We start from the raw sequence: 24,886 nt of genomic DNA, 5'->3' as shown, positions 1-24,886 counted from the left end.
GTTTGCGGTTGATGCTTGGTCTTCAGTTTGCTCAGTATTCCCAGCTTGGTCCAGAATTTGCTCACTCCTTGGTTCTGCAGATGGCGTGGTGTTATCCAACTTCCTGGCTTCCTGGTGACCAGTCCTGACAGGGTTAATCAGCACCTAGGTTCCTGCGCCTGGCTGCCCTTGTCAGGGCGAATTCTCTGCTGTTGATAGACAGAGACTTTCCATCTCCTGCTTCCAGCACAGGGCTAGATTCCCTGGTCACCTTTGCATTCCAAGTCACGCCTCCAACGGTGAGCATCCGGGTTTCCAGAGTCCTGCTGGCCCTGCTGGCCTGCGACACAGCGGATCCACATTAAATCCCTAACACTCAGTTGTCTGTCCAATAAGCATTACAGGCCTAGCCGACCCGCTAAGGTTACGTGGTGCTAAAGACTCTATGTACCTGTCTGATAAAGAGACATTTTGAACTTTTGCCCCTTCTTCATTTTCATTTGCCCCAAGAGACTGCAAAGTTATTTTTATCCCCTATTGTCTATATAGATATACTATTTTATGCCCCTCTGCTTGAAAGTTAACAAAGCAGCTGTTTGCATATACAAAGCAGCTGCTGCTCTCGGAGCTGTCAGTGATGTCCTGCTCCGCCTTCATTTAACTCTTAAGTAGCTAATTAGCTACTTAAGAGTTTATACAAACATGATCACTCAAAACTGTCACTCAAACTGTCATTTGAGCAAGATTTTTGAGCGATTATCTTTCAGTGTAAATGGGCCTTTATGCAATGCTGAGTTATAATGCTAATATCCAGGAGAGAGTATATGCAGATGTTTATTCAAATTTTTATGCTCAAATATCATGTGAGAATAAATGTTTGCACTGAATGGTATGTCTGAGTGAATCTAGTCAGGAGGTCTAGACACTTCAGCCTACAAAATCCAATTACTCCAGTGTCAGCCAGGTGTCTTATCTGTTTCAGGAGACACAGCCTCATTATCATATAGTCTGCTCGGTTAGGGGTATTGACTTAAGCTACCACCCTTCAGGAGTGGAGGAAGGAATGATGTTCATGCCACTCTCATTTTTAAAAAAATCTGCCAGTCACCCTTTTTCTAGCCGTGTTTCAATTTACAGTGATGTATCTCAATTTCAGGCTTTGGCGAGAAGAATTATAGAGGGTCCCATAGCAATGCTAGTGAATCCTGGATTCCGTCCAGCCTAGCAGTAATGTGTTCTTGTGACTGGCCAGTCGATTTCTCTACACTCTGTCGTGTATTACAATTGTACACTGGAAGTGAGATCTCAGGTAGTCTATGAGACACCAAGATGGGTTTAACTCTGAGTAGTAACCAGCAAGAGAATTATGTGTAATGGTTCTGCCTTACACTATCCAAGACTGAGATAGATAGTTCTAAAATGATAATGGGTAGAACACTGATGAAATCACAATCCCGGATTATTGCTCCATTTTAAGCAGACGCCGGAGTCAGCTTTTCTGAAGTAGGGGGGAACTGTAGTGGCCCAGAGTTTGGAGTCCCCTCCAGCACCTCAGAATACACATTAATTTTATGTCTTGTACTATTGGCTTGAATGTGGAATGAGTCACATTTATGTGTATTGGGTGTTTGCAGGCATGAAAGGGTTAATGTCTGGTCTTATCTGACGATGTCTGGAAAATGTATCGCTTTGTCCTGTGTGTGATATAAAAGTGTGGTCGTGTGATAGTTAGAGGAGAAGAGGGGAAAATCAGTTGGTGGAGTTTGAGTGGGAAAGAAAGAGTAGAGACTGGAGACATGGAGGAGTCCGAGAGGTGGTCTGCCGTTCCCGCCTGGGCCCAGCCCTGCAGAGAGACTACCTATGGCCTCCATCTCTAGAGAGAGTGAAAGCCCGGACATGATGGAAACACATGGGTGTACAGCTTAGGTACTGCATGTATCCAGAGAAATGGAAATCACTGCTTAGCGAGGACAGAGTCAATGAATGACCGTGGAGAGAGAGTTTGTCAGGAGAGAGATCTTACAGATAACTTAGACTGTGGATTATACAAAGGCCCTGAGAATCCTCCCTGCTTCACCACTACAATTTGTTTCTGTACAAAGACTGTTTCATTTGAATATAAGTTCAAGATTTGTGTAAAAGGAGCAAGAACGCCCGTTTCCAGTTTTGTCTTTGAAAATACTTTTCTGTGTGTGGACTACTTTATTTCACCAAAGGAATCCGCAGCAGAGAAAGGAACGGTGGCATCACAAGTGACAAACAGGACTACAGGTAGTCACGATTACCGGTTTCGTGATCTCCCCCTGCGATAACGGGGTCGGGTCCCGAGCTACCCTTAGGAGAGGAGATGGTAGAGTCCTGTGACAAGGTTATCTCTCTACCCCGCTGTCTCCTCGGCTGAGGGCCTGCGCCTCAAACGCTGCAAGTCCTTAAGGCTTGAGGCACACCAGTCATGAATGTGAGTTGCATCCGAGAGAAGCCCCCTTGTTATCAGTAAACAACCCAACCATCTGATGTTCTGCCATCGGAGTTGGGAGCCCCTTACTATGCAAATTTCAAAATGCAAATTGAGGTTGTCAGACTTAAGGGCATCTGAAGAGAGGTTCAGAAACAAGAGCATTTGAAAAGTTGTCAGACACAAGGGCATCTGAAAAGAGCTTGTAAGACACAAGCTTGTCTCGTGAGAGGTTGTAAGATGGGGGGTGATCATCCCCACTAAGGTCCACTTCGCCAGATGATGATCTTGTGCCTTGTGGACCTGTCTTGCTACATGAATCTTCCTCCTCCTGGCTCTGTCTCCTCCCCTATAATGTTCCAAAAACTTGGTGCCCCAGCAACACAACCACTTAGTCCTACTACTGTATTTATGTACTGAGCTTGGTTCTGATATTGCATCTATGTACTGTGGTTGGTTCTGGTACTGATCTTGAATTTAGTGCTTTAACAATAATATGAGATTGGTTCTGTATTTATATCATGATGTTGGTTCTGGTGCTGTATTTATGTACTGATCTTGGTTCTGTATTTATATTATGAGCTTGATTCTAGTGCTGTATTAATGTTATGAGGTTGGTTGTGGTGCTATACTAATGTACAGAGCTTAGTGCTGGTTCAGTATTTATGTACGTATTTTGGTTCTGGTGCTGTATTTATGTTCTGAGCTTGGTTCTGGCATTGTACTTATGTTTATTTTTTAAATATAATTCTGCACAGTTTGCTCTGTAATCCAAGGTCAGTACTGTGTAAGACACAGTATAAGTTCTTCTGAGGAGAGATTGTCAGGTACAAGGCTTCTAAAGAAAGGTGTTAGAGATGGGGTTACCACTAGGGGCGCTTGTGTAAGGGTGAGGCGGAACGCTCATCCTGGAGCTGCGGGGGGCCCCGGCCTGGCGGCCGTGTCCAGGGTTCCCTTGCTCTGGTTGTTGGTAGCGGTGGCTGGCGGCGCGCCCTGCATCGTGTGCGGGCTCGCCTGTCCGCTGTTCAGCCGCGCTGCGCTCTGGTCAGTGCGCGCCTCCGGGGGAGGCGACCTTGTGATTCCCTCTGGTGTCATGTGACTTCTCTCCACCCCTCTGGGTGGGGAGTTCTGCTTATATACCTGGCTGGGCCAGACACTGGTTGCCAGTGTATGGTTCTGACTCCGTCTGCCTACACCCGCATTATTGACCTGACAACTTGTTTTCTGACTTCGGCTTCTATTCTGACTCTGTTTTTGGTTTGCCCTCCTGTACTGCGCACGTGCCTTTCTGGTTTGACCGGCCTGTTTCCCAATCTCTCTGGTTGCTTAGTTGTTTGCGTCTTGTCGGCTACGCGGTACCCACCTGCTGGTCTCCCTGTCCATCTTTTTTTGGGGTCCCTGTCTCTAGTGCAGCGCAGGGACTGTCGCCCAGTTGTCGCCCTGGGGCCTAGCCCAGGGGGGCAAGTAGGTGGGGACACTGTAGAGGGCTGGCGTAGGGACCCCCTGTTTACCTGTCCCAGCCAGCAGTAACAAAAGGTTATAAGATACAAGGACATCAGTAGACAACTTGTCAACTACAGGGGTACTTGAAGAGAGGTTTTCGGACACAAGGTAATCTAAAAACAGGCTGTAAGATAAAAGGTCGTCTAAAGAGAGATTTCAAGTACAAGGACACCTGAAGAATCATCAACTGCAAGGATACTTGAAGAAAGGTTGTCAGATACAAGGAAATTTGAAGATTGGCTATAAGATACAGTATAAGGTCAACTAAGGAGAGCTTGCCAGATACAAGAGCAACTGAAGAATTGTTGTCAGATACAAGGCCATATAAATAGAGGTTATCAGATACAAGATCATCTAAAGACTGGTTGTCAGACATGGTTACTTGAAGAGAGATTTCAGATACAAGGTAATTTGAAGACAGGCTATAAGATACAGTATAAGGTTGACTAAGAAGAGTGTGTGAGATACTGTGCAAGCACATCTGAAGAACTGCTGTAAGACACAAGGCTACATGAATAAGGGTTGTCAGATACTAGTTTCTCTGACGGGAAGTTGTCAGATACAAGTTCATCTGACAAGAAGTTGTCTAAAATGAGGTGATGTGAAAGGAGGTTGTTTGATCCAAAGGAAACTAAAAAATGGTTGTAAGACACAAGTTTGTCTAGTAAGAGGTTGTCAGATAGAAGGTAATCTTAAGATTTGCTGTAAGATACAGTATAAGGTCGTCTAGGGAGAGTTTGTCAGATATAAGGGCAGATGAAGAATTGTTGTCGGACACAAGGCCATATAAATAGAGGTTGTCAGATACAAGATCACCTGAAGACTGGTTGTCAGACATGATTATTTGAAGAGAGATTGTCAGATGCAAAGTCAGAACGAGATACCCGTTTACTCTTTTGCCTTTGCCCCATCAGCTTAGCTGTATACTGTGTGTTACTTTATATCCAACTCTCGGCCGGAGCCGGGGCGTACAGGGTTACGGCTCCCTATGTGTCCCTCCCAGGGAGGGTTTGGTCATCAGCACTCCGCAGGCTTTGTTATATTCGGCCAGCTGTCACATGTTATCGCCGCAGATGTGAATGGATGAACACTGGCACTCTCTTGGCTGTGGGTCAATGGCTTTGACTTGATTTCTGCCTTGGATTGAATGTGTCTCTTCTGGCTCTGGAAAGAAAGCATCGTGCAAACTCACATTTTTCTGGCTGCAATGTTACATTCTGATAGGCGTTTTGTCAATGTTTATATAGCTCAGACAGTTAATCCTATTCCCCAGCAAGAAGTTCACGTTCCTGACGCTGGGTCTGGTACCCTAATCTGCCCATAAGAACATGTGGAAAATAGTACATAGAAATACCACTGACCTCAGGGGAACTCACGGAGGAGCGAAAAGCATTACTCTACCTGGACCCTTGCTGTGCGCCTGACTATACAAGCCCGACGCCGCTCATCTATAGAGGAGTCATCTGCAGGACATTGACTTTACTTTTATAGTCTCGGTTATAAGACAGGACCATTTCTTTTATTCCTTTGCATAGTCATTACTATGGTAAGGCCGCTCTCACACAAGCGTATGGTCATTGTGCGTCGCGCGCAGAATTTGTCCGCGTGCGACATGCGATGACAATAGCCCATTGATTTGTATTGGGTCACTCACAGCAGCATTTTTTGTTTTTTGCGCACAACTTACTCGCGTAACAAAAATCACAGCATGCACTATCATGGCGTGTATTATACGTGCATATATGCCAAGATAGTGCATGGAGATCGGTGACATGCAGCAAGTATGCAATGGTACTGTGTACTTGCTGCGTGTCTGCACGGCGGAGATTCCTGCTTGGCACACCAGCCCACATGGTCATAGAAGCCCTGCCTAAGGCTACCTACACACAGGCAAGCGCAATATTGGGATGAGAAATTTAGCCCAATATCACGCTCGCCAACGTGCATTTTCATGGCAATGAGAAATAGAGATCCTCCTTCGCCATTTTCAGCCACATTAGAGGATCGGCAAGTGTTTCCTGTTGTTTTCAGTGGGAAACCTTGCATCGCATACCGTGCAATGTATTTGACTGCCCCAATAACTGTCACATTAACATTATTTGACAGTTAAAAGCGAAATCCGCAGGTATTAGGATCCGCAGCGGGAAATAAATCGCGGCATGTTCTATTTGTCGAGGATTTACGCAGTGGGAGGTCTCCATTAATATATTCCGCAATCACCAGCAGGCACTTTTTGTTTTTAATCGAGGTACTCCTGCGTAAATCCGCAATGCCCGTGGGCATGAGCCCTAAGGCTATCTTGAAATGGGCGAGGGTGATATGGGGCCTTGAATCCCGCCTCCATATCGTGCTCCCCACCATGTGAATGCGAGGATGTGAGACGTTTTCATGTCCTGTTTTCAATGGGCGACCCCAAATCTTTTCTTCCGAGCGGGCAGGTACTCGCTAAGGCAGAGGCGTAACTTAAAGCTCCTGGGCCCCAATGCAAAACCTGGAACGGGGACCTCAACTATAATGCTTTATTCATAGTACTGGGCTTCCTATATGGAGAAGAGAGGCCTTATGGGCCCCCCAAGGCTCCTGGGCCCGGGTGCAACCGCATCCCCTGCATCCTCTATAGTTATGCCCCTGCGGTAAGGACAATGCTTGCTGGAGTAATTGTCCTTAGCGAGTATGCTCGCTCATCTCTAGTTACAATGTATCATAACTAGTTACAATGTATTGGTGCTAATAAGATGTATCTGCCTGGAGTGCAGGCTGTTTAGCTCACAGAGGATCTCTAGACTGCATACAACTGTGTTCGGTCTGTACTTGTTTTCGGCTTCTAGATGTAATCAAGTAGGTTCCCATTTACTGACAGCAAACACAGCTGTTGAAAATAATGAGGAATGAAGACACAAAGTATATTAGAAAGTTGCAGAACTTTTCATTATATGTTGATTAAACTTTACTTGGACTGAATGAAAAAAAGCTTTCCTCCTAATATCAGTAGTTTTTGGTATCAGAGGTGTATTCTTCCAGCAGGCTGCTGTCCTCAGTCTTTGTAGGGTAACATTTATAAGGTCTTACTGTGCTCAGACTGTAGACTCATCAACCTGTGGAATCCTGCCGACTGCAAAATTCTCAGAATCATGTCAGCAACACAGCACCATGGTGCAAAATAGCCACAGGCTGCTGAGCCGCTGCCAACCACCTCCAGGCCCCCTCCCCTTCCTGTAAATATATAGATGCACCCGTGAACGCTTCTCAGAATAACGTCTGCCGTCCAGATGTGAACCCGTAACTTTACCGTGTGTGACACCTGCACGGAGAGACGGAACGGTGTGAACAGACACAATCCCGTGTAAGCTGCACACTAAACCCTGCATCTCGTCAATCCTATAATTTAGGAAGAGAGGACATATGGGATTAATCACTCCGTATGTCATACACGTCTGCCATGTTCTATAGATTTATTGTACATGCCACCTATAATTCTCTGTATATACATATATCAATAGGAATATAATTACTTGCACAAGTTTATATACAAACGTAGTTTCTGTTCTGTTTCTCTTGGTTGGGGATGTCATTTTTTTTTTTCCTGTTTTCGGAAAATGTAACAAAGAATGAACAGCAAATGTGCGGCTTGTCTTAAGGATATATTATAAACACTACTTTCTCATCATGTTCTTACAGCGAATGGGCTGAAGATATGGGATTACAGAACCGCCGTGCAACCTTTTTGGTCTTGTTGGGTCATTGCAGCAGTTGCATTGTAATAGGGGGTGTAGTGGTGTGGGGTGTAGGGGGTGTAGTGGTCATAGCGAGTAACATGGTGCCATCTGCACCCAGATCCACCAGCATATATAAAATATGGGAATATGTATATGAGAAATAAGTCCGATTTTCAACAACATAATAATGTTATTCACAGATGAAGTGGAAAAAGGTTCTCTATATGCATGATGTGTAGTGATTCTGGTGGTTTAAATCATTTATTACATACAGTATATCAGTGGTATTGTCATATGTTTATGCCTAGTGCAAGTGCCTCAACCAGTAGGCCTTGGCCCACCTTTTGAAAGGTCAGTGCACGCATACAGTTTTCCCACACGCTTCCCATCCAGACACTTCCCATGCTATTTAAGGCACTTGCTCCCACTGGGGACAAGGTTCCAAGTGAAGATGTTTCTGTAATCTGCTTGCTACTTGGTTTGACCATTACTTGAATACCCAACTTTCCCAAATTCAGCCTGTCCTGACCTTTACCTGTCTTCTGAATGCTTGTCTGATTGCCACCTGCCCTGACAGTACTGTATATTGCATGAACTCCACCTGACCTGATCTCGACCTGTTATTCTCACTAATTCCTTGCCTGCTCTTCTGGTGCCATGCTCTCATGTCTTTTAGTCTTACTGGCTCAGCTGTCACTGCACTGAGACTACTTCTGGAAAAACAACATGGGAGCCTCCTGTAGAAAAGATCACCTCCCTCGAAAAGGGGTTAAAAGGTGAAAACCAGAAGACCTCTTAGAGCAGCCCTCAGGAGTAGCCAAAAGCCAAGTCAGTCAGTGACACAGTGCGTCACCATCCGCTGTAATCAGCATATTCCATCTACTTTTGGTGGTCATGTTCAGAACATATCTTTTGTGTCTAGAGAGCTAAAATGGATAGATCTGGTCTAGTGTTTTAAATGGTATATTGATGGTATCTAATGTCCTAATGCAGATTTCACTGCTACTTAGTGACTTTATAAATCCATCCCTGGTATCCAATAGCTTAATATGTATATCTATGGGGTACAGTGATTCAAGATGTATATACTGTTCTTGGTGTCTAATGGTTTCAAGTTGTTATCTCTGGTGTTTAGTGTATAATGGTTTATATTGTGTTGTGTACTGCTTGACTGCGTAGATCCCTGGGTTACATTTGATATTCCCCGTGTTTAGTGGTTTAGAAGTATGCCTGGTGTCAGGTAGTATATCTTTGATTTCTAGAGGGTTAAAGTGGATTTCCCTGGTGTCTACTAGTTTAAGACTGTCCTACTGGTCCCTCTTTGACTGACTTTTCCATTCGGAGGTGTAAGAGGAATTGCATGCACATACACTGCCTCATAGAGAACATGACACACCAGGAAGATTCTATCACAGCACTATGTGATTTGCAGAGTATGTTAAGACTAATAAGTTATGCAAATTAATTCCGTTTCAGGCCAATCATTTGATCACTGGAGACATTAATTAACACCAAAATTGCACAAAGGGTAAGAAGCACCCCAGCTGAATACCCTCATTAACTTCCTACTTTTTATTGACACCAATGCAGTGGCGTCCTCAGGGGTTTGGGGTTACTAACAGTCTCTTCGGGGGTCTTAGGTTACTAGCAGTCTCCTCAGGGGTCTTGGGTTACTAGCAGCCTCCTCAAGGTTTACTAGAAGCCTCCTCAGGGGTCTAGGGTTACTAGAAGCCTCCTCAGGCATCTGGGGTTATGAGAGGCACTTCCACCTAAATGCCAGCTGTTATATAACATAAGGGAGGGATTCTCCCATTTGACTGACCAGTGAGAGACACTGTATGTTGAGCGCCCAATGGAGAGAGAGAAAGCTAACGATGTAGGACAGGCCCTCAAGCCAATCGTACAAGTTGCCTGCCAAGCCCGATGTGTGATGATGTAATCAGCCCAGCAAATAGCAATTCAGCCATTCCGAGCATGCTCAGTGTGTCCCTTTTAGGGCTTTGATATCTTTCCACTTCATTTTGTGGTGCATGCTCAGTACATAAAAGTTCATACTTAGCTCGAGGGTTACACGTGCGTGTTGAGCGCATGTCTGCGCATATGGCTGTAATTTTTGCGCACGCAATGCCAGTTCACACACGCACGTGAAACACCCTTTGCATGGAATTTAATGTCTCTTAAAGCCTGTTAAGAGCCAGTTGTCTTCTTTTTCCAGCATTTTGCTTAGTGTCACACTCTTCCCCTTGCGTATTTTTGCACCTCCCACGCACTTCTATGCCACTTATGATGCACATAGTGGAGAAAACTACAGCAGGACCTATTTTTTTGCGCATGCACAAAACGCACTTCTGAGAACATACTCATTCAAATCAATGGGTTCTATTATCTGTGTTTAGTAGAGATGAGCGAGCGTACTCAGAAAAGCACTACTCGCTCGAGTAATGTGCTTTATCCGAGTATCGCTGTGCTCGGGTCTGAAGATTCGGGTGCCGCTGCGGCTGACAGGTGAGTCGCAGCGGGGAGCAGGGGAGAGCGGGCGGGAGAGAAGGAGAGAAAGATCTTACCTCCGTTCCTCCCCGATCTCCCCTGCAGCTCCCCGCTCCGTGCCGGCACCCGAATCTTCAGGGACGAGCACAGCGATACTCGGATAAAGCAAATTACTCGAGCGAGTAGTGCTTTTCCGAGTACACTCGCTCATCTCTAGTGTTTAGTTTAAACAGATTTTGCATGTGCAAGAACCTGCGCAAACACGGCTATGTGGCGCCGCCTTTAGGGCGATTTGCCCAGAGCTGCAATTTAGGTGGCCCAGACCCTAATACAGCAGTTTCTGAGGGTATTCCGTAGTGTACTGCCTCTTCCAATGCGCTCCCAGGTTTGCTAGGTAGGTGTTTGTATTTTCCTCTGCCTCTTAATTTGAATTTAGTTCAATAAACGTTAGATTTTAATGAGGATATTCATCTGGGGTGTTCCCTGTCCTTTGCGCAAGTTTGGTGTTAATTATAGTTAATAAGCCCGCTGTACACCCTGAGGCACTTTTTTTATACTTTATGAACTTTGGAGACATTCTCACACCCACAGGAACTGCTTTGTGTCATTGTCTTTTTCTGTCTGGATGAAGATTAAGGAGTGAAGATAACTCTAGGATGCTGTTGTGAGCCATATCATCAAACGGATGGTCTTTGCACTGTAATGCAGCAGGAGCTCAATGGGTTGACACAAGTATGGGTCCCTTATGGAGATGGTGGTCAGCAAAACGAAATGTGCATTGCCATACTGGGGTTATAGCACTGAGTTATACGTCGCAACGCACAGATCAATGTTTCCAGATTCATGTAGTCGCAACTCCACAATCCAAAGCTGGCGATAATTCTTGCATGCTCAAGCCATTTGGCACAAAGACTACCCCCTCCCCTCACACCACCATCATGAATATTTGTAGTGGTGTCGCACCAGGGCTACCTGGCACGACAAATAGAACAAATCAAGATTCTGTATCAGCAATGATTATCACTGAACAAGGGCATTGTGGCAATCGGGCTGATCTGTCCTCCATTTTGGAGCCACACACAGCTCGTCAGTGTGAAGTCATGGTTTGGAGTGCCCTCAGCATCAACAGCCATATCTTTGGGGTGTACCGAATGCCATTTTCCAGCAAAATAATGCACAATGCCACATAGCGAGCATCAGCAGGTATGCTATGCGAGATGTCCAGATGACTTATTGGCCAACATGATCCCTAGATCTCTAGTCACTCAAGAAGTTATGGAACCAGAGGTTGCCCCACTACTTACTGATCATCCTGGTTATTGGCCCACAGAGGATGTGTAATTTTAAACCCCTTTTGGGTGCTCTCTTTGGGGAGAGATGATGCCCCCCCACCGTCTGAACCCATAACCCCCTAGGTATCTCCACACACTTTTTGAGTGCTCTCCTTGAGGAGACACAACACTCCTCTTAACCCACATTACAGGCCTCTCACCAGCTAAGCCAGAAACCTACTTCAAACCCCCCGAAACAGCTGTATGTGTATGGTATTCTGGTTTGGTTTCCTATTCCCAGTCATTGTTATAAAGACCTGTATAAAGGGTCTGACATTGATATGAAGAAATGCTGCCATTCAATAGGTGGCGCTACAGAGCTATTGTTCCATCCTCCTTATCTGTTTGATATTACAATTGTTAGTTCTGGGGGTTCTATGTGCGTGTTGAGTTTCGTCTCATTTTGAGTTTTTCATTGTGGTGAGGCATTTCCTCTGTGCGGCGTCGTACCTCCACATAATACATGAAAATGTCAACTTGCACCCCTAAAAATCTCTTAGAATATTACATAGCAGCTTATACTGAAAAATCAAAAAGTTTTTACCAAAGTTTGGTGCAAATACGGAAGACCAAAATTAGTTGCAAGTAATTCTTTTTCCCTTTGAAGATACATGTTCCTCTGAGGTCAGAGCATCCCTGCACTGTACTGAAGCGTCGGGGGGGAAAAAAGTTCAAAAATAATAAAAAATACAAAAATAACAAGTCTCCAAATATTTTCCAAGTGTTCCTTAATATTTTCATTCTCCTCTCAGTATTTTCATACAAATAACCAGAGATCCTGTAGCCCTTTAAGGGGAGGAAATGTATTCCCTTCCCGACGTGAAATACATGTTGTTTTAGTCGTGTGCGCCTGGGAGGTGGCTCGCACTGTTTTGTTTGCTTTACGGCCTGTCTGCTCTTATTGGTAAGTATATCTATCCATTAGCATACAGATGATTGCAGGCCTGTGCCAAGAGGCTAAAAAAAATCTGTGCAACTCGAAAATTCTTTGCTACACCTAATTATAGATAATTACAGGTAACCCCTGCGAGCACACGTGTGAAATCACAGTACATACATTGTTCATGCCCTGCAATTATTGGCATCAATAGCCGTCTCTTTAATCAACATGTTTTGGTAGGCTGTAAATTAAACAATTGTGTACAAACCTCGCTCTTGTTCATCCGAATGTATTAATATCACTAGATAAACGTCTGCTGAGCGACGACGCGTCAAGTGAACCCGGGTCTATCCGAAACAGTTCACGGATAAGGTTAAGATAAATGGCGCTTTCATGTTAGGTTTGCACATTTCATTGCGGACAGTCTCCAGATAATGCACCATGGGGGGTCTACATGACTAGTACGAGGCTCATACTGGAGCTAAGGCCATAGACGCAACAGAAACGTCCAATCGCTCTGGACAACCGTGCATTCAGATGGTGCTGTGAACATATTACGACACCTTCTATCTCTACATACATAGAGTATGACCAACTAGTGATCATATGTGATCACCCATCAGATGGTATCCAGTAACATCCACAGATGGCCCTCATAGCCCAACCAACTATTAATCAGATGGGTAATGGTTATACGTTTGCATTTGCTGTGGATGTTTTTGTTCCAAAAAATTGACAGGGCTTGAACAATTATTCCTAGGTATTGACAGATTGGTTTATATCTATTCAACCTTCACTTCACCTGCATGGGCACCAGAACCATATGAAGATATCTACAATATCATTTAATACTGGCTCTGTGCCTGTAGAGTCTAAGTCCGTACCTTTAGGTATAATTCGGGAACCGTCCTTCAACTTCAGAGATCCACTAACTGTGTAAGGGAGTCACCCCTAAGGGGTTATTGCTGCCTCTGAAAGGACTGAAGGTGTGGCAAGGCCTAGGGTGTACTGGGCTTCACAATGGAGCACCAAGATGGCCGCTCCAAACAGAAATGAGCATGCTCCCTGGGAACTTTCTAGTGAGATGATGTCAGCACTATAAAAGAAGTTTCTGCTGCTCCACAGACAGAGTGCAGAGACTGTGTTAGTGAGTGGAGCTGCTGCTTCCTTAAACTGCAACGTAACCCAAATGTGCGTCACAACACCGCTCACCCATCATATCAGTGTCAATACTTCCATGGTCAGGCAAATTGCTCTTATTTGTCCACTAACCTATTTAGAAATGGGTTGCCTCTTGCGCCCTAAATTACTACATACTCCAGAACAGTTTTTCTCAATGTTGCTAAGGCGCTGCAAGATGAAGATCTGACGACTTTGGATCAACAAGATCAGCACTCCTCTTTCCTTTACATGGGCCACTTCAGGAGGTATGCAGGATGTGTCACCAATCAAGATGATTTTTTAGTCTGCACGAAAGGAGAGAATAAGGAAATCCCCAGCAGTGGGGGAATCCCTTATTCTTCCCTGCAGGGGAACCCCCGCATTGCTCTGGTGGGGGATTTACTACGCAATTTTTTTGTGTGGCTAACTTCTGCATGATTTGCATGCCCATGTGAAGGAGCCCTTAAAGTTTATAGAAAGCTTTGCGTTGCCCATTTCCTTTTCACTTAAATGAATGTATTTGGGGCTTTAATTTAAAATGTTGTACTGTCTTCTGCAGTTTCTGCATATCACGATATATAAAAACTGCAGTCTGCTTCTTAGTGGGAGATTTGTCAATTTGAAGGACTGATGGCTCTGGTGGGAGCACTGAAAGCTGCTGCAGAAAGCACTGAGCAACGTGCGAAGTAGTCTGCCCGTTTTAACTTTATAATGCATTGAGCGTCGGCTTTTAGCACACAACGGGGGAGGTAAGTATAATCACAGAAGCTTAGCTTTTAGTCTAAAAGTAAATGACAAATTCCCTTTAATTTTCAACCCTTATTTTTTTATTAGCTTTTTTATGTTTTATCAGCTGATTTATGACCACAAGAAAGATACACTTTGTTGTGGTCATATGTTAGCAGGTTCAGGACAGGAGAGAGCAGAGGGAAACTAAGCCATCAGTCCAGCCTCACTGATGGATCTTCTACTTATACTGCAAGTTCTATATACAGAGATATGTAGAAGGTACAGAAGACAAATGGTGCAAAATCTTTAATCAAACCCTGTTGCAAAAATGATCGTCAGCCCAAAATACATGCATTTAAAGGAGATGTCTCGAGGAAGCAGTGAATTTTTTTTTTTGCCCAGTCCCCCCCATTAAGCACACATTACTAAGCCCCCCTGTAAATGACATTTCTAGCTGGTTCGTACTTACCGTTCCAGCGTTTCAGCAACTTATAAAAGTTTCCCCAAGATGGCCGCCGGCTCTTTTCCCGTCGCTCGCTGCAGCCCGACGTGCGCGCTCCCGAGACGCTGCCAGCTGTGTCTCCATGGCAACCAGACGCCCCGCAGCCGCCGACCGGACCCACCGCAGCCGCCGACCAGTCACCCACCGCCAGGCAGCAGTTAACCGGCGCACCCCCCCCCCCCACCCCCATCACAGCGGCAGCCCCCCCCCCGGCCCAGCGCTAGTTCCCCCGGCGCAGCGACAGCCCCCCCCGGCCCAGCGCTAGTTCCCCCGGCGCAGCGACAGCCCCCCCCCGGCCCAGCGCTAGTTCCCCCGGCCTAGCGACAGCCCCCACCCGGCCCAGCGCTAGTTCCCCCGGCCTAGCGACAGCCCCCCCCCCCCGGTCCAGCGCTACTTCCCCCGGCGCAGCGACAGCCCCCCCCCCCCCCCCCGGCCCAGCGCTACTTCCCCCGGCGCAGCGACAGCCCCCCCATCGCAGCGGCAGCCCCCCCCCCCCCCCGGCCCATCACTTACCAGGACAGCTGGGCGGCGGGACAGCTGGGCGGCTTCTCCGGACAGCTCGGCAGCTCTGCACCTTCCTCTAACAGAGGAAGGTACAGAATGGCCGCTCCAGCGCGCTCCCGAGCAGTGACAGCTCGTCTGCGCATGCGCAGAAGAGCTGTAGCGGGGAGCACACTGAAGCGGCTCGTGCTGAATGGAGAAGACCGGACTGCGCAAGCGCGTCTAAAAAAGCAAGCTGCTGGCGAATTTAGACGGAACCATGGAGACGAGGACGCTAGCAACGGAGCAGGTAAGTGGAATAACTTCTGTATGGCTCATATTTAATGCACGATGTATATTACAAAGTGCATTAATATGGCCATACGGAAGTGTATAACCCCACTTTGTTTCGCGAGACCACCCCTTTAAGTAAAAAAAAACAAAAAAACAAAGGTGTTCAAAGCCTTTAGATAGAGATCTATGATCCTGGTTTGGAGCCCAGCCTATATCACGATCTCCTTTGCTGGTTTCAGTGATTAATATAGTATGTCACCTCAGCAAAGTGGAGACTAAGCAGTCACCCGTTGCTGTCACTTTTTGATGCTTGGCAGCAGCCACCTGGTACTATGAGGTATATCACTTCTATTCTTTATGGAGTCTGGAATGCTCCAAAATATATCCATGCGCAATAAGCTTGGGCGTTGTATGTAGTCTATGGTGGTGGCGTGTATGGCCCTTAGCAAACCAGACAATCAGAATGCTCATTTACTGTGTCTGCCCTAAATTTATATTTTTTATGATATGCATAATATATCGGATTATAGGGAGTGAATTAATGATATGGATTTCTTACTTGTAGCATCTTTGGTAGAGCACATGTATTCCATCTCACCTGGTTGCATGGGATTGTGACACAATACTTTATGCATGACTTATTCTAATGTTCCTTTAATAAGTTATACAAGTTTTGCTGTAGCCAACGTACAGAATATTGTGGTCCCTTCAAGTAGTACCAAGTTGGTGATATGACCCCCAGACCAAAAAAAAAAAGTTTTTAGGAAGAAATCTCTACTTTAGTCATCAGATATTATATTTGTTTTCTATACTTTGACTGTATGAAATTCTGTAACTCTAGTCTGATGTATGGTGGTATCAAGCCTGGAAGTGCCGGAACCCATATAATAGAGGAGATCTGGTTAGTGTATGGGAATGACATTTTTATTGTCAAATACAGACTGGGCAAACCGCACTTCACACATAATGTATGCAAATTTGTTTAATTCTCTGTATAAACTGAGCTTCCTGGGGATAATTTTTCAGCAGATAAACAATATTCAGTATCACCCACAATCCCCCGTTAGACTGCGCATTGCAACAGCTCCCTGAAATTAACCCTTGGATGGAGTCTTGGCTTTCAAGTCTCCTTTATAGTATTCAGATGTCAGTGCGCTGAGTGAGTAAGGGTACGATAGGAATTACCTAGGGCTAGCTTTGTCTTGGATGAAGCCCTGTGTGATACCTGTTGTTGCTCTTACCTGACCATCAGACTAGAAAGAAACCATGAGGCCTCATAGCAAAAATGATGGGACAACCTCCATTGAAAGTGTTGATAAATGTGGCAACTTGATTTTAATGGGCTGAGGTTTGGAAGCATAGGCCCAATGATCAGGTGCGGAGGGATTTGGCGGAAGGTGCAAATTAGGGCTACCCAGGGTTGTATGAAAATTGTGGGTCCCGCAGTGAGTCTAAAGTTCTAAAGTAATCTGATGCATGATGATACATAGGGACAATAACATAACCAAGCTTACTTTATAAAAAAAACAGAACCAAGCGTACTGCATGCTAACAGGTGATGTCCTCTCTGACTAGATTTAGTCACTTTCCCTTTTCTTCTCCATCCAACCAGACCTCCATGATGACTTTGCCCAACCACAACTTGTCTCTGTAGAATGATATGCACATGCATCTTTGGTTCCTCAGTTTTCCAGCAACCTACATTTGTTTTCCACACCTCTACACAGTCTCCTTATTCATATTGCCCCAGATACTTGGTCTGCAAAACTCCTGCTCTCCCTTGACTTTGTGGTAACACAATCACTTTATGTGATCGGTGTGGCCATTCCCTTGCCTCAGCAACACTGAGCTTGGGTTGGCTGCTGCGATCACTTGATGGGGAACAAGAACGGTGCAGGCTACGCTGGCCTGGAGGTCAGTATAGGACGTTTTTATTTTATTCGAAGCCTAGGCATCAGCCCCAGAGCCTGAACAGTTGACTGCAAGTTTTCCTGGTGAGCTCTATGGCCAATCTGCCCCTGTGCTGCCCCGTACAGTCCCTATTATAATCCACCATTGGTTTCTGGGACATGTCTCCTACTGCTCGAGAGGTTTGGAAGCAGGATTTTGGCAGTGACTTCCCTAGTGGTGAATATGGATAAGCACTGAGATTGCTTGTTATAGTGACATTTTGGTTTTCTTTCTATTTTTTTTCCAATAGTTCTAGAGAAAGGGTTGACGAAAGCGCTGAAAAAAATGGACGATTATCTTAACACACCCCTCACCGAGGAGATTGATGCCAACTGCCGAGAGGAAGAAAAAGTTTCCAGAAGGAAATTCCTGGATGGAGACGAATTGACACTTGCTGACTGCAATCTTCTACCAAAGCTTCATGTGGTCAAGGTAAGATTGTACCAAAATTAGCCTCACTCCTGGAGTTAGTAAAAGCATTAATGGAAGCTACTTTTTGTCTAAGCTAAAAACTGTAGAGAACCCATTAAGAATGAACATTGAAATAGCCACACCTGGGTAATGTAGAGGTGGGGGCATAGCTGGGTAATGCAGAGGGGGAGGAAACTTGGGTAATACAGAGGTGGGGCAAGCCTGGGTAATGTAGAGGTGGGGGCATACCTGGGTAATGCAGAGGGGCGGCATACTTGGATAATGTAGAGGTGGGGGCATACCTGGGTAATGTAAAGGTGGGCGCATACATGGGTAATACAGAGGTGGGGGCATACCTAGGTAATATAGAGGTGAGGGCATACCTGGGTAATGCAGGGGTGGGGGAAAACCTTGGTAATGCAGAGGTGGGGGCATGGTCATCATCGCCTTTCTACAGCTTCTGTGTTCCAAAATGTTTGGAAGAATGTTGTGGCCTGTTTACATATACATATGCAAATGGTCCTGAAGGAATCTCCAGAGGCAGTAATAAACGTGAACTTAATCTTACTGATAAAACAATAGTATAACAAACGCTTCATAAGCCGCAATCTAGCAGTATTGCAGTGCTGCACTCAGGATCTCTACAAGAGAGGGCCAGGCTAGTAAACATTACAGAAGCACTAAAACTTACAAGTGCGACAACGATGGTAATGGTGGTATCTCCTCTGTGTCATCAGGGTTGGCAATCCTACCCTGCTACGGGGGGTAACTATAGCCTTTGTCTAGTAGAGTCTCCTTAAAACCTGCTTTGCTCTCAGGTCAGAGTTTACCTTGCAGCTACCATTCAAGTATCCAAGTACATAGTCTGTCATATCTGACTTCTTATAGCTTAGTCGCAAGCACCTTCAAGATCCTTTCTCTGCTGCAAATGTTCCGAATAACCCGACTCATTAAACGTATCTTTACATGAGCAATTATCTTCGGATAGTCGTTGAGGCGTACAAACAACAGTCGTTCATTTTTACACGGAGCGATGATTGCTCATTAGTTGTTTGCTGAGAGAGATATAACTCCTAGACGGGATCTCCATAAGTTCACAAGTCATTCAAGTACTAAACGACGGTGACTTTACACCAGATGCCTTTGGATCAACCAGCACTATTGGTGGCCATGTTTACCCTGAACAACTATCTTTGATATCACTCTTAAGAGCAATTATTTGGCCGATAGCTGTTCTGTGTAAAGGTACCTTATCTTCTTACGGGGAGACTCTCTTGCAGGGGAAGATGCACAGAACATAACATGGTACACATTCAGCCAGGCCTGGCGACTGGTTACCCTCTTCTTAGCACACTGCTACAATCTTGCCCTCCACTCACAAGGTATACATCATTCTACTTAGGTGGGCCCACATCCTTCTACTTAGGTGCCCCTATTGATAGAATTAGCCACTAGGTCCACATGAGGACCTAGTGGCTAATTCTATGCTGATACTTTCTCACACTTTTTAGAAGAAAAATTGCCATGTTGTACCCCATCAATCATAGCACCTGGAGTCGTACTTCCTCAATGCCATATGGGAATGGGCATAACCAAATTAAAACCACCATGAGGTGGACCACCCATAGCACATTAAAGTAACTAGAAAATAAAAACACTATGGCATAAAACACAGGCCTGCATACCCTTCCACCAAGGGCTATAACTATAATAGGTGCAGAGCATACGATTGCACACAGGTCCTATGACTATTATTTCTGTCATTCCCATATGAGGAGACCACTACTATGAATGAAGCATTATACAAGGGGGTGCTGATAGGTCCTTGGCTTTGATCACAAAAATAAATGAAATGGAACAATGAAATTTCAGTTATTTTACATAGTCCCCTCAGATACTAATGCAATTCTGACTGCAGTGTTGCAACTTTTTCAATCCATCCAGATAGACTTCCTTTTGTTGGGCAGCAAACCAAGACACTGCAATTGCATTAGAAATGAAGGCAGATTTGGTCCTCTAAAGGTGATTCTTCAAATTAGACAACAGATGATGGTCCAAAGGGGCCAGATCAGGTAAATGTGGAGGATGATCCAGTACCTCGAAACCCATGTCAGCCAGTTTTCTCTGGGTGATAGCCGCTGTGTGGGACGAGGCATTGTCATGCAAGAACATGACCTCTTGGGTCAACTTTCCGCAACTTTTAGGCGTCAGTGTCTCCAATTTATCCAGATGTGTTGTGTAATACACAGCTGTGATAGTAGACCCCTTTGGATGATATTCCACAAACAGCATCCCATCTTTATCCCAAAAGACAGACACCGTCACTTTGAATGCGAACTTCTGCACTTTGAACTTGTTTGGATATGAAGAACCACTGTATCTCCATTCTTTTGACTGTTTTTTTGACTCAGGATCAGACATAAAACCCCAAATCTCATCCATTACACCAGTAGAAAGCATCAGCATCCTGCCGAAAACGCTGCAGGTTTTCCCAGGAGGCTTGCACTTGGGCACTCTATTGGTCTACTGACATTTCAGGACCCACCTGGCAGACATCATACTCATGTCCAGATGACTGTGAATTATAGACCCAACTCTTTCTCCGAAATGTTCAAAGCCTCAGCTATCATCTTAGAAGAAATTCGCCGAACTTCCAGAATCACATCATGGATGGCATCTACGGTTTGCGGAACGATCAACACTGGAGGTCTCCAAGAAAAGTCTTCGTTGTTGGTGTTGAAGTGGCTGGTTTTAAATCTGTCAACCCAATTTTTCACTATGGAGTATGAAGAGCACTTGTCACCTGATGTTTGCATCATGAATATCTTTGTTTGACATACCTTTCAGAATTAGGAACTTCATCGCTGCTCTGATCTCCTTTGCAATGACATCTGCTGCCATGTTGCCTTCAAACCTGCATAACATAAGAATGGCACATGAGATAATGCCAAAATTTGCTCACAAAGGATTGAACTTCTAAATAGTACAACTTTCAGCAATGCAAAAACAAATGAAGATTGCAAAGCGAAAGACTTATCAGCGCCCCCTCGTACTTAGTGACACGTTGCAGATTTTTCATTGGAAGCAGCTTCACGTTCCGTCTCTGCTTACACCCAAACAAAACTGCAACCTACAACATGTTGCCGTATCCGGTGTCTTAGAAATCACATTCGTAACTACAGAGAACCATGGGAACCAGGCTGTGGAGGTGTTTGCAAACATGTGATAGGGATATAGTAGACCGAGCTTTTCATTGTCAAGTAGCAGCGGCTAATGATTTTACATTAGGAGGAATCTGAGGGGAGTCACAGTGGTAAAGGTGGGGAATTTATGGACATAGCAGAGCCGGAGGTGTCAAGTTGAAGGTTATACTACAGCCTGTGGTTGAGGGAGTGTTAAAAAAGGGAGAACGGAGGGACTCAGACAAATTAATGAGGGTTGAAAGTATACTCAGGTTGCAGGCTCTTCACCTTAAAGCGTTAACTATGTTTGCTTTCACCAGTGGTACGGGGCGGATTATTAAACACTTCATTTATTCCAGCATTTCTATTTTCTTAGCCAAATAATAAATATGATTTGTGACATGTTTAAGTGTTTATTCTGGTTAGGACCACCCAGGTCAGTTCTCTGTTCACCCCCATCCCTTATTTTATAAATACAGTTGACCTGGATACATTTAGGAAATGGAAATCTCTGGAGAATTCTACGATGTGTGTAAAAATAGAAAAAGCAAGTGCACATGTAGTGTAAGAGACGCTATTAAGAGGAGTTGTCTGACTCGGCACTTACTGTAGATGTGGACCACCATCGGTCGCTATTGAAGTCAACGGATGCCTGTTGATTTTACTAGCCCTCAATATTGCAGAGGAAATCAGTAGTTTTTCAGTGGTTCCCACCGCAACATCAACTTGTCTTTGGGAGATACAATAAGAAAAAGGATGTTTAAAAACATAGACGTAACCAAAAGTGTTCCTAAATATCTTGTTTAGTGCATACACCATATTATATAATGTGTTTAGGTCTGACAACTGCTAAAGGGGCATTGGTAGATCTCTCCCAGTGATCTCCAAATCCATTACTAAAGTTCACACAGTAAATGATGAAAATCTGACTGCCTGTATTTACCACTAGAGAGAGCTCAGTGCATATGGATTTCTTTAGCCACTATTCAACATCACTTTATACAGGGAGCTCCCCCTAGTGGTGAATGTAGAAAAAAACATTCAATGCTGTCTCTGCTCCCATTATGGTTGGGTGGTCTGCCTTCTGGCTGATTAGTGGGGATTTCACTGTTGAGACTCCTGCTGATCTTGAGAACGGGTTTGCCGTGTGCCCCTCTGTCTGTCATTGTGGGAGTTGCTTCTGTCCTTGCAGTGACATCAGGATGAATGGAGTGCTGGAAGTGCATGTACGGCTGATGCTCTATTCTTTTCAGTTGGGCTGACTGAAATACCTGAATGCTTGCTGTTCGACTATCTCCGCAGTCCTATTGAAAGTGAATGGAGCGTTCGCAACCTTTTGTGACCAGCGCTCTATTCAGTCTCCTCCTCACTGTGGAGGGTGCAGTAATCCCGCAGTAAGGAGGAGTGGGAACAGCTGTGAGACCCCCACCGACCAATAAGTTATCCCCTGTCCTGTGGGGATAAAATTTTTCTTGTGTACCCTGTGGCCAGAGGGGTCAAGGGTGCGGTAACAGATAAGCGGGTTGCACTATGCTGTTTTTGTAAGTGTGGGAGCTGATTTACTGCTAGGTGAGTTACGGAAACAGCATAAGTCGACCCACTTGGCTGTTTCCATACTTCTAACCACCCGTGGAAATAGCTCGTTATGCTGCACTGTTTCTATACTTCCCACTTACTTCTAGAGTTACGGAGACAGTGTAAGACGGCCAACTTGGCTGTTTCCATACTCTTGACTACCACTGGCCATCCCATATAGTCTGGACAAAACAATGAAAGGCCAGATCTCGAGAAAGGTGCAGGTCCCAAAGCTTGGACCCACATCTATCAGACTTCTATGTCATACCCTGAGTTTGAGATGGAAATACCCCTTTAATGCTGTGTGGTATGAGTATTGTGGGTGGAGTAAAAACATGATGCTTATGTCTTTCCAGATTGTGGCCAAGAAGTATCGCAACTACGAAATCCCAGCAGAAATGTCGGGCGTGTGGAGATATCTGAAGAACGCCTATGCCAGAGACGAATTTACCAACACATGCGCTGCGGACAAAGAAACAGAGCTGGCCTACGCTGATGTAGCAAAGAGGCTATCCAAGTCCTAACAGCCGAAGCATGCCACCAAATATAGTATTCTCCTTCACAAAGACTACTCTCTTGGTTGCCCTAGGATGGACCTCCTTCTGTTTGACCATCACATCATTATCTTAGCTTCCAGATACACCACCGCTATAACCTATCCACCAGCATAGCCATCATCCAATTCTAATTTCTAAGGGAAATCCTCAAACAATTTCCTTTGATCATCATAAAATGAAAGACAATGATACCGAGACCACCCATGATTTCCATCCTAGATTGAAGGCAATTCTCGCTAAACTATATAAAAGTATTTTTGTAATGTAAGCTCATTTCTTTACAGGTGATTTATAAAATGTATTATATCATAGTTAATTGTATAATATATATATATATATGATTCAGCGCTACTCTTTACATCTACTGCTAGAGTATTAATTCTAGGATATTCTGCGATTCCATCAGAGTGGTCTATATCTTATTACTTGTTTTTTGGATTTTTTTTCAAGACCTTAAGGGAAAGTTCTGGCATAGACGAGGCTTGTAGAATCCGTTTATAGGCATTCATTATCTTTTTTTAAAAAGGTTTGTGCCTTCTTGGTTAAATTGCAGTATATGAAGACCTAATAAATTCAGTTTCAACTATTTTTGTTCTAATTGTATTCCTTGTACGGGGTAGGATAGAGACAGAATATTAGAGGCTTCATTGTAACCGATCTCTGAATGGGTACAGCTATAGGGAGTGCAGAGTTAGCAGCTATCCCCTGCTTTGGTGTAGGGCTGGCTCCAGGTTTATATGGGTTCTCTGGCAACAGAGTCACAGTTGCCCACTTAGTAATTTATAGGCCTTTCCGTGCCCCCTAATAATTTATATGCATCATTGTGCTCTATTAGTAATTTATAAGCCCCACTGTGCCCCATAGTAATGTATATGCCTTGCTGTGCTCCCTTAGTAATGTATAGGTCCTGCTCTGCCCTATTAGTGATTTATAGGCCCCACTGTGGCCTCTTAGTAATTTATAGTCCCTGTTTTGTCCCCTTAGTAATTAATAGACAGCAATGTCCATGTGTCCCCTTAGTAATTTATAGGTCCTGCTGTGTTCCCTTAGTAATTTAAAGGCCCCTGCTGTGTCACCTTAGTAATTTATAGGCCCCCACTGTGTCACCTTAGTAATTTATAGGCCTCTCGGTGTAACCTTAGTAATTTATAGGCCTCGCTGTGTCACCCTAGTAATTAACAAGGTGTCACTTTGCTCCTGCCTGGTTTTGCCGGGTGCTGATGCCGGCACAGCCCTAGTGCATGATGAAGCTGAAAGGCCCCTCTGCCACATAGGAAGGCACCAGTATTATACATGGTACATGGGCCCAAGGTTGGTGGGAAGGGTGGGCCCTGTGCAATTGGAACTTCTACATACACCTCTATGGTCAGAACAGAAGCTGGCTATATATACATACACATATGGCATGATAGGCAATCTGCAATGGCGGCCCTGGCAACACTGTAATCTTATTGCGGTGGTGGTGGGGTGTTCGAGTTCCCCGAACATCGATTGGGGTATTTAAAAGGGTATTTAAAACAGCTGTGATCAGTTGCGTTGCTGATCAGAGCTGTTAAGGATAGGTGTCGACTGTAAGAAACAGCTGGCACCCGCATTGTATGGAGTGTGATCGACCCCCCCCCCCCCCCCGGATCCCCCTCCATACAAACCCCAAACTTACATAACGTAAATGTACGTCCTGTAGTGTTAAGGGG

General features: G+C 44.8%; 1 protein-coding gene across 2 annotated transcripts in view; it reads left to right on the top strand.

Annotated features, from left to right (window-relative positions):
* The window catches only part of CLIC5 (chloride intracellular channel 5), a 150,497-nt gene extending 126,719 nt beyond the window's left edge, over window positions 1-23,778 (top strand). For both annotated transcript variants that reach the window (XM_066596275.1, XM_066596284.1), the window contains exons 5-6: window positions 17,718-17,899; window positions 22,992-23,778. In XM_066596275.1, the coding sequence (XP_066452372.1) occupies window positions 17,718-17,899; window positions 22,992-23,159 (350 nt within the window). In that variant the 3' untranslated portion in view covers window positions 23,160-23,778. The remainder of the gene's footprint in view (window positions 1-17,717; window positions 17,900-22,991) is intronic.
* The last annotated feature ends 1,108 nt before the right edge of the window (window positions 23,779-24,886 follow it).

This window comes from Eleutherodactylus coqui, chromosome 1, assembly GCF_035609145.1.
Source record: "Eleutherodactylus coqui strain aEleCoq1 chromosome 1, aEleCoq1.hap1, whole genome shotgun sequence".
Taxonomy (NCBI): Eukaryota; Metazoa; Chordata; class Amphibia; order Anura; family Eleutherodactylidae; genus Eleutherodactylus; species Eleutherodactylus coqui.
This window is presented reverse-complemented; position numbering and strand designations above follow the sequence as displayed.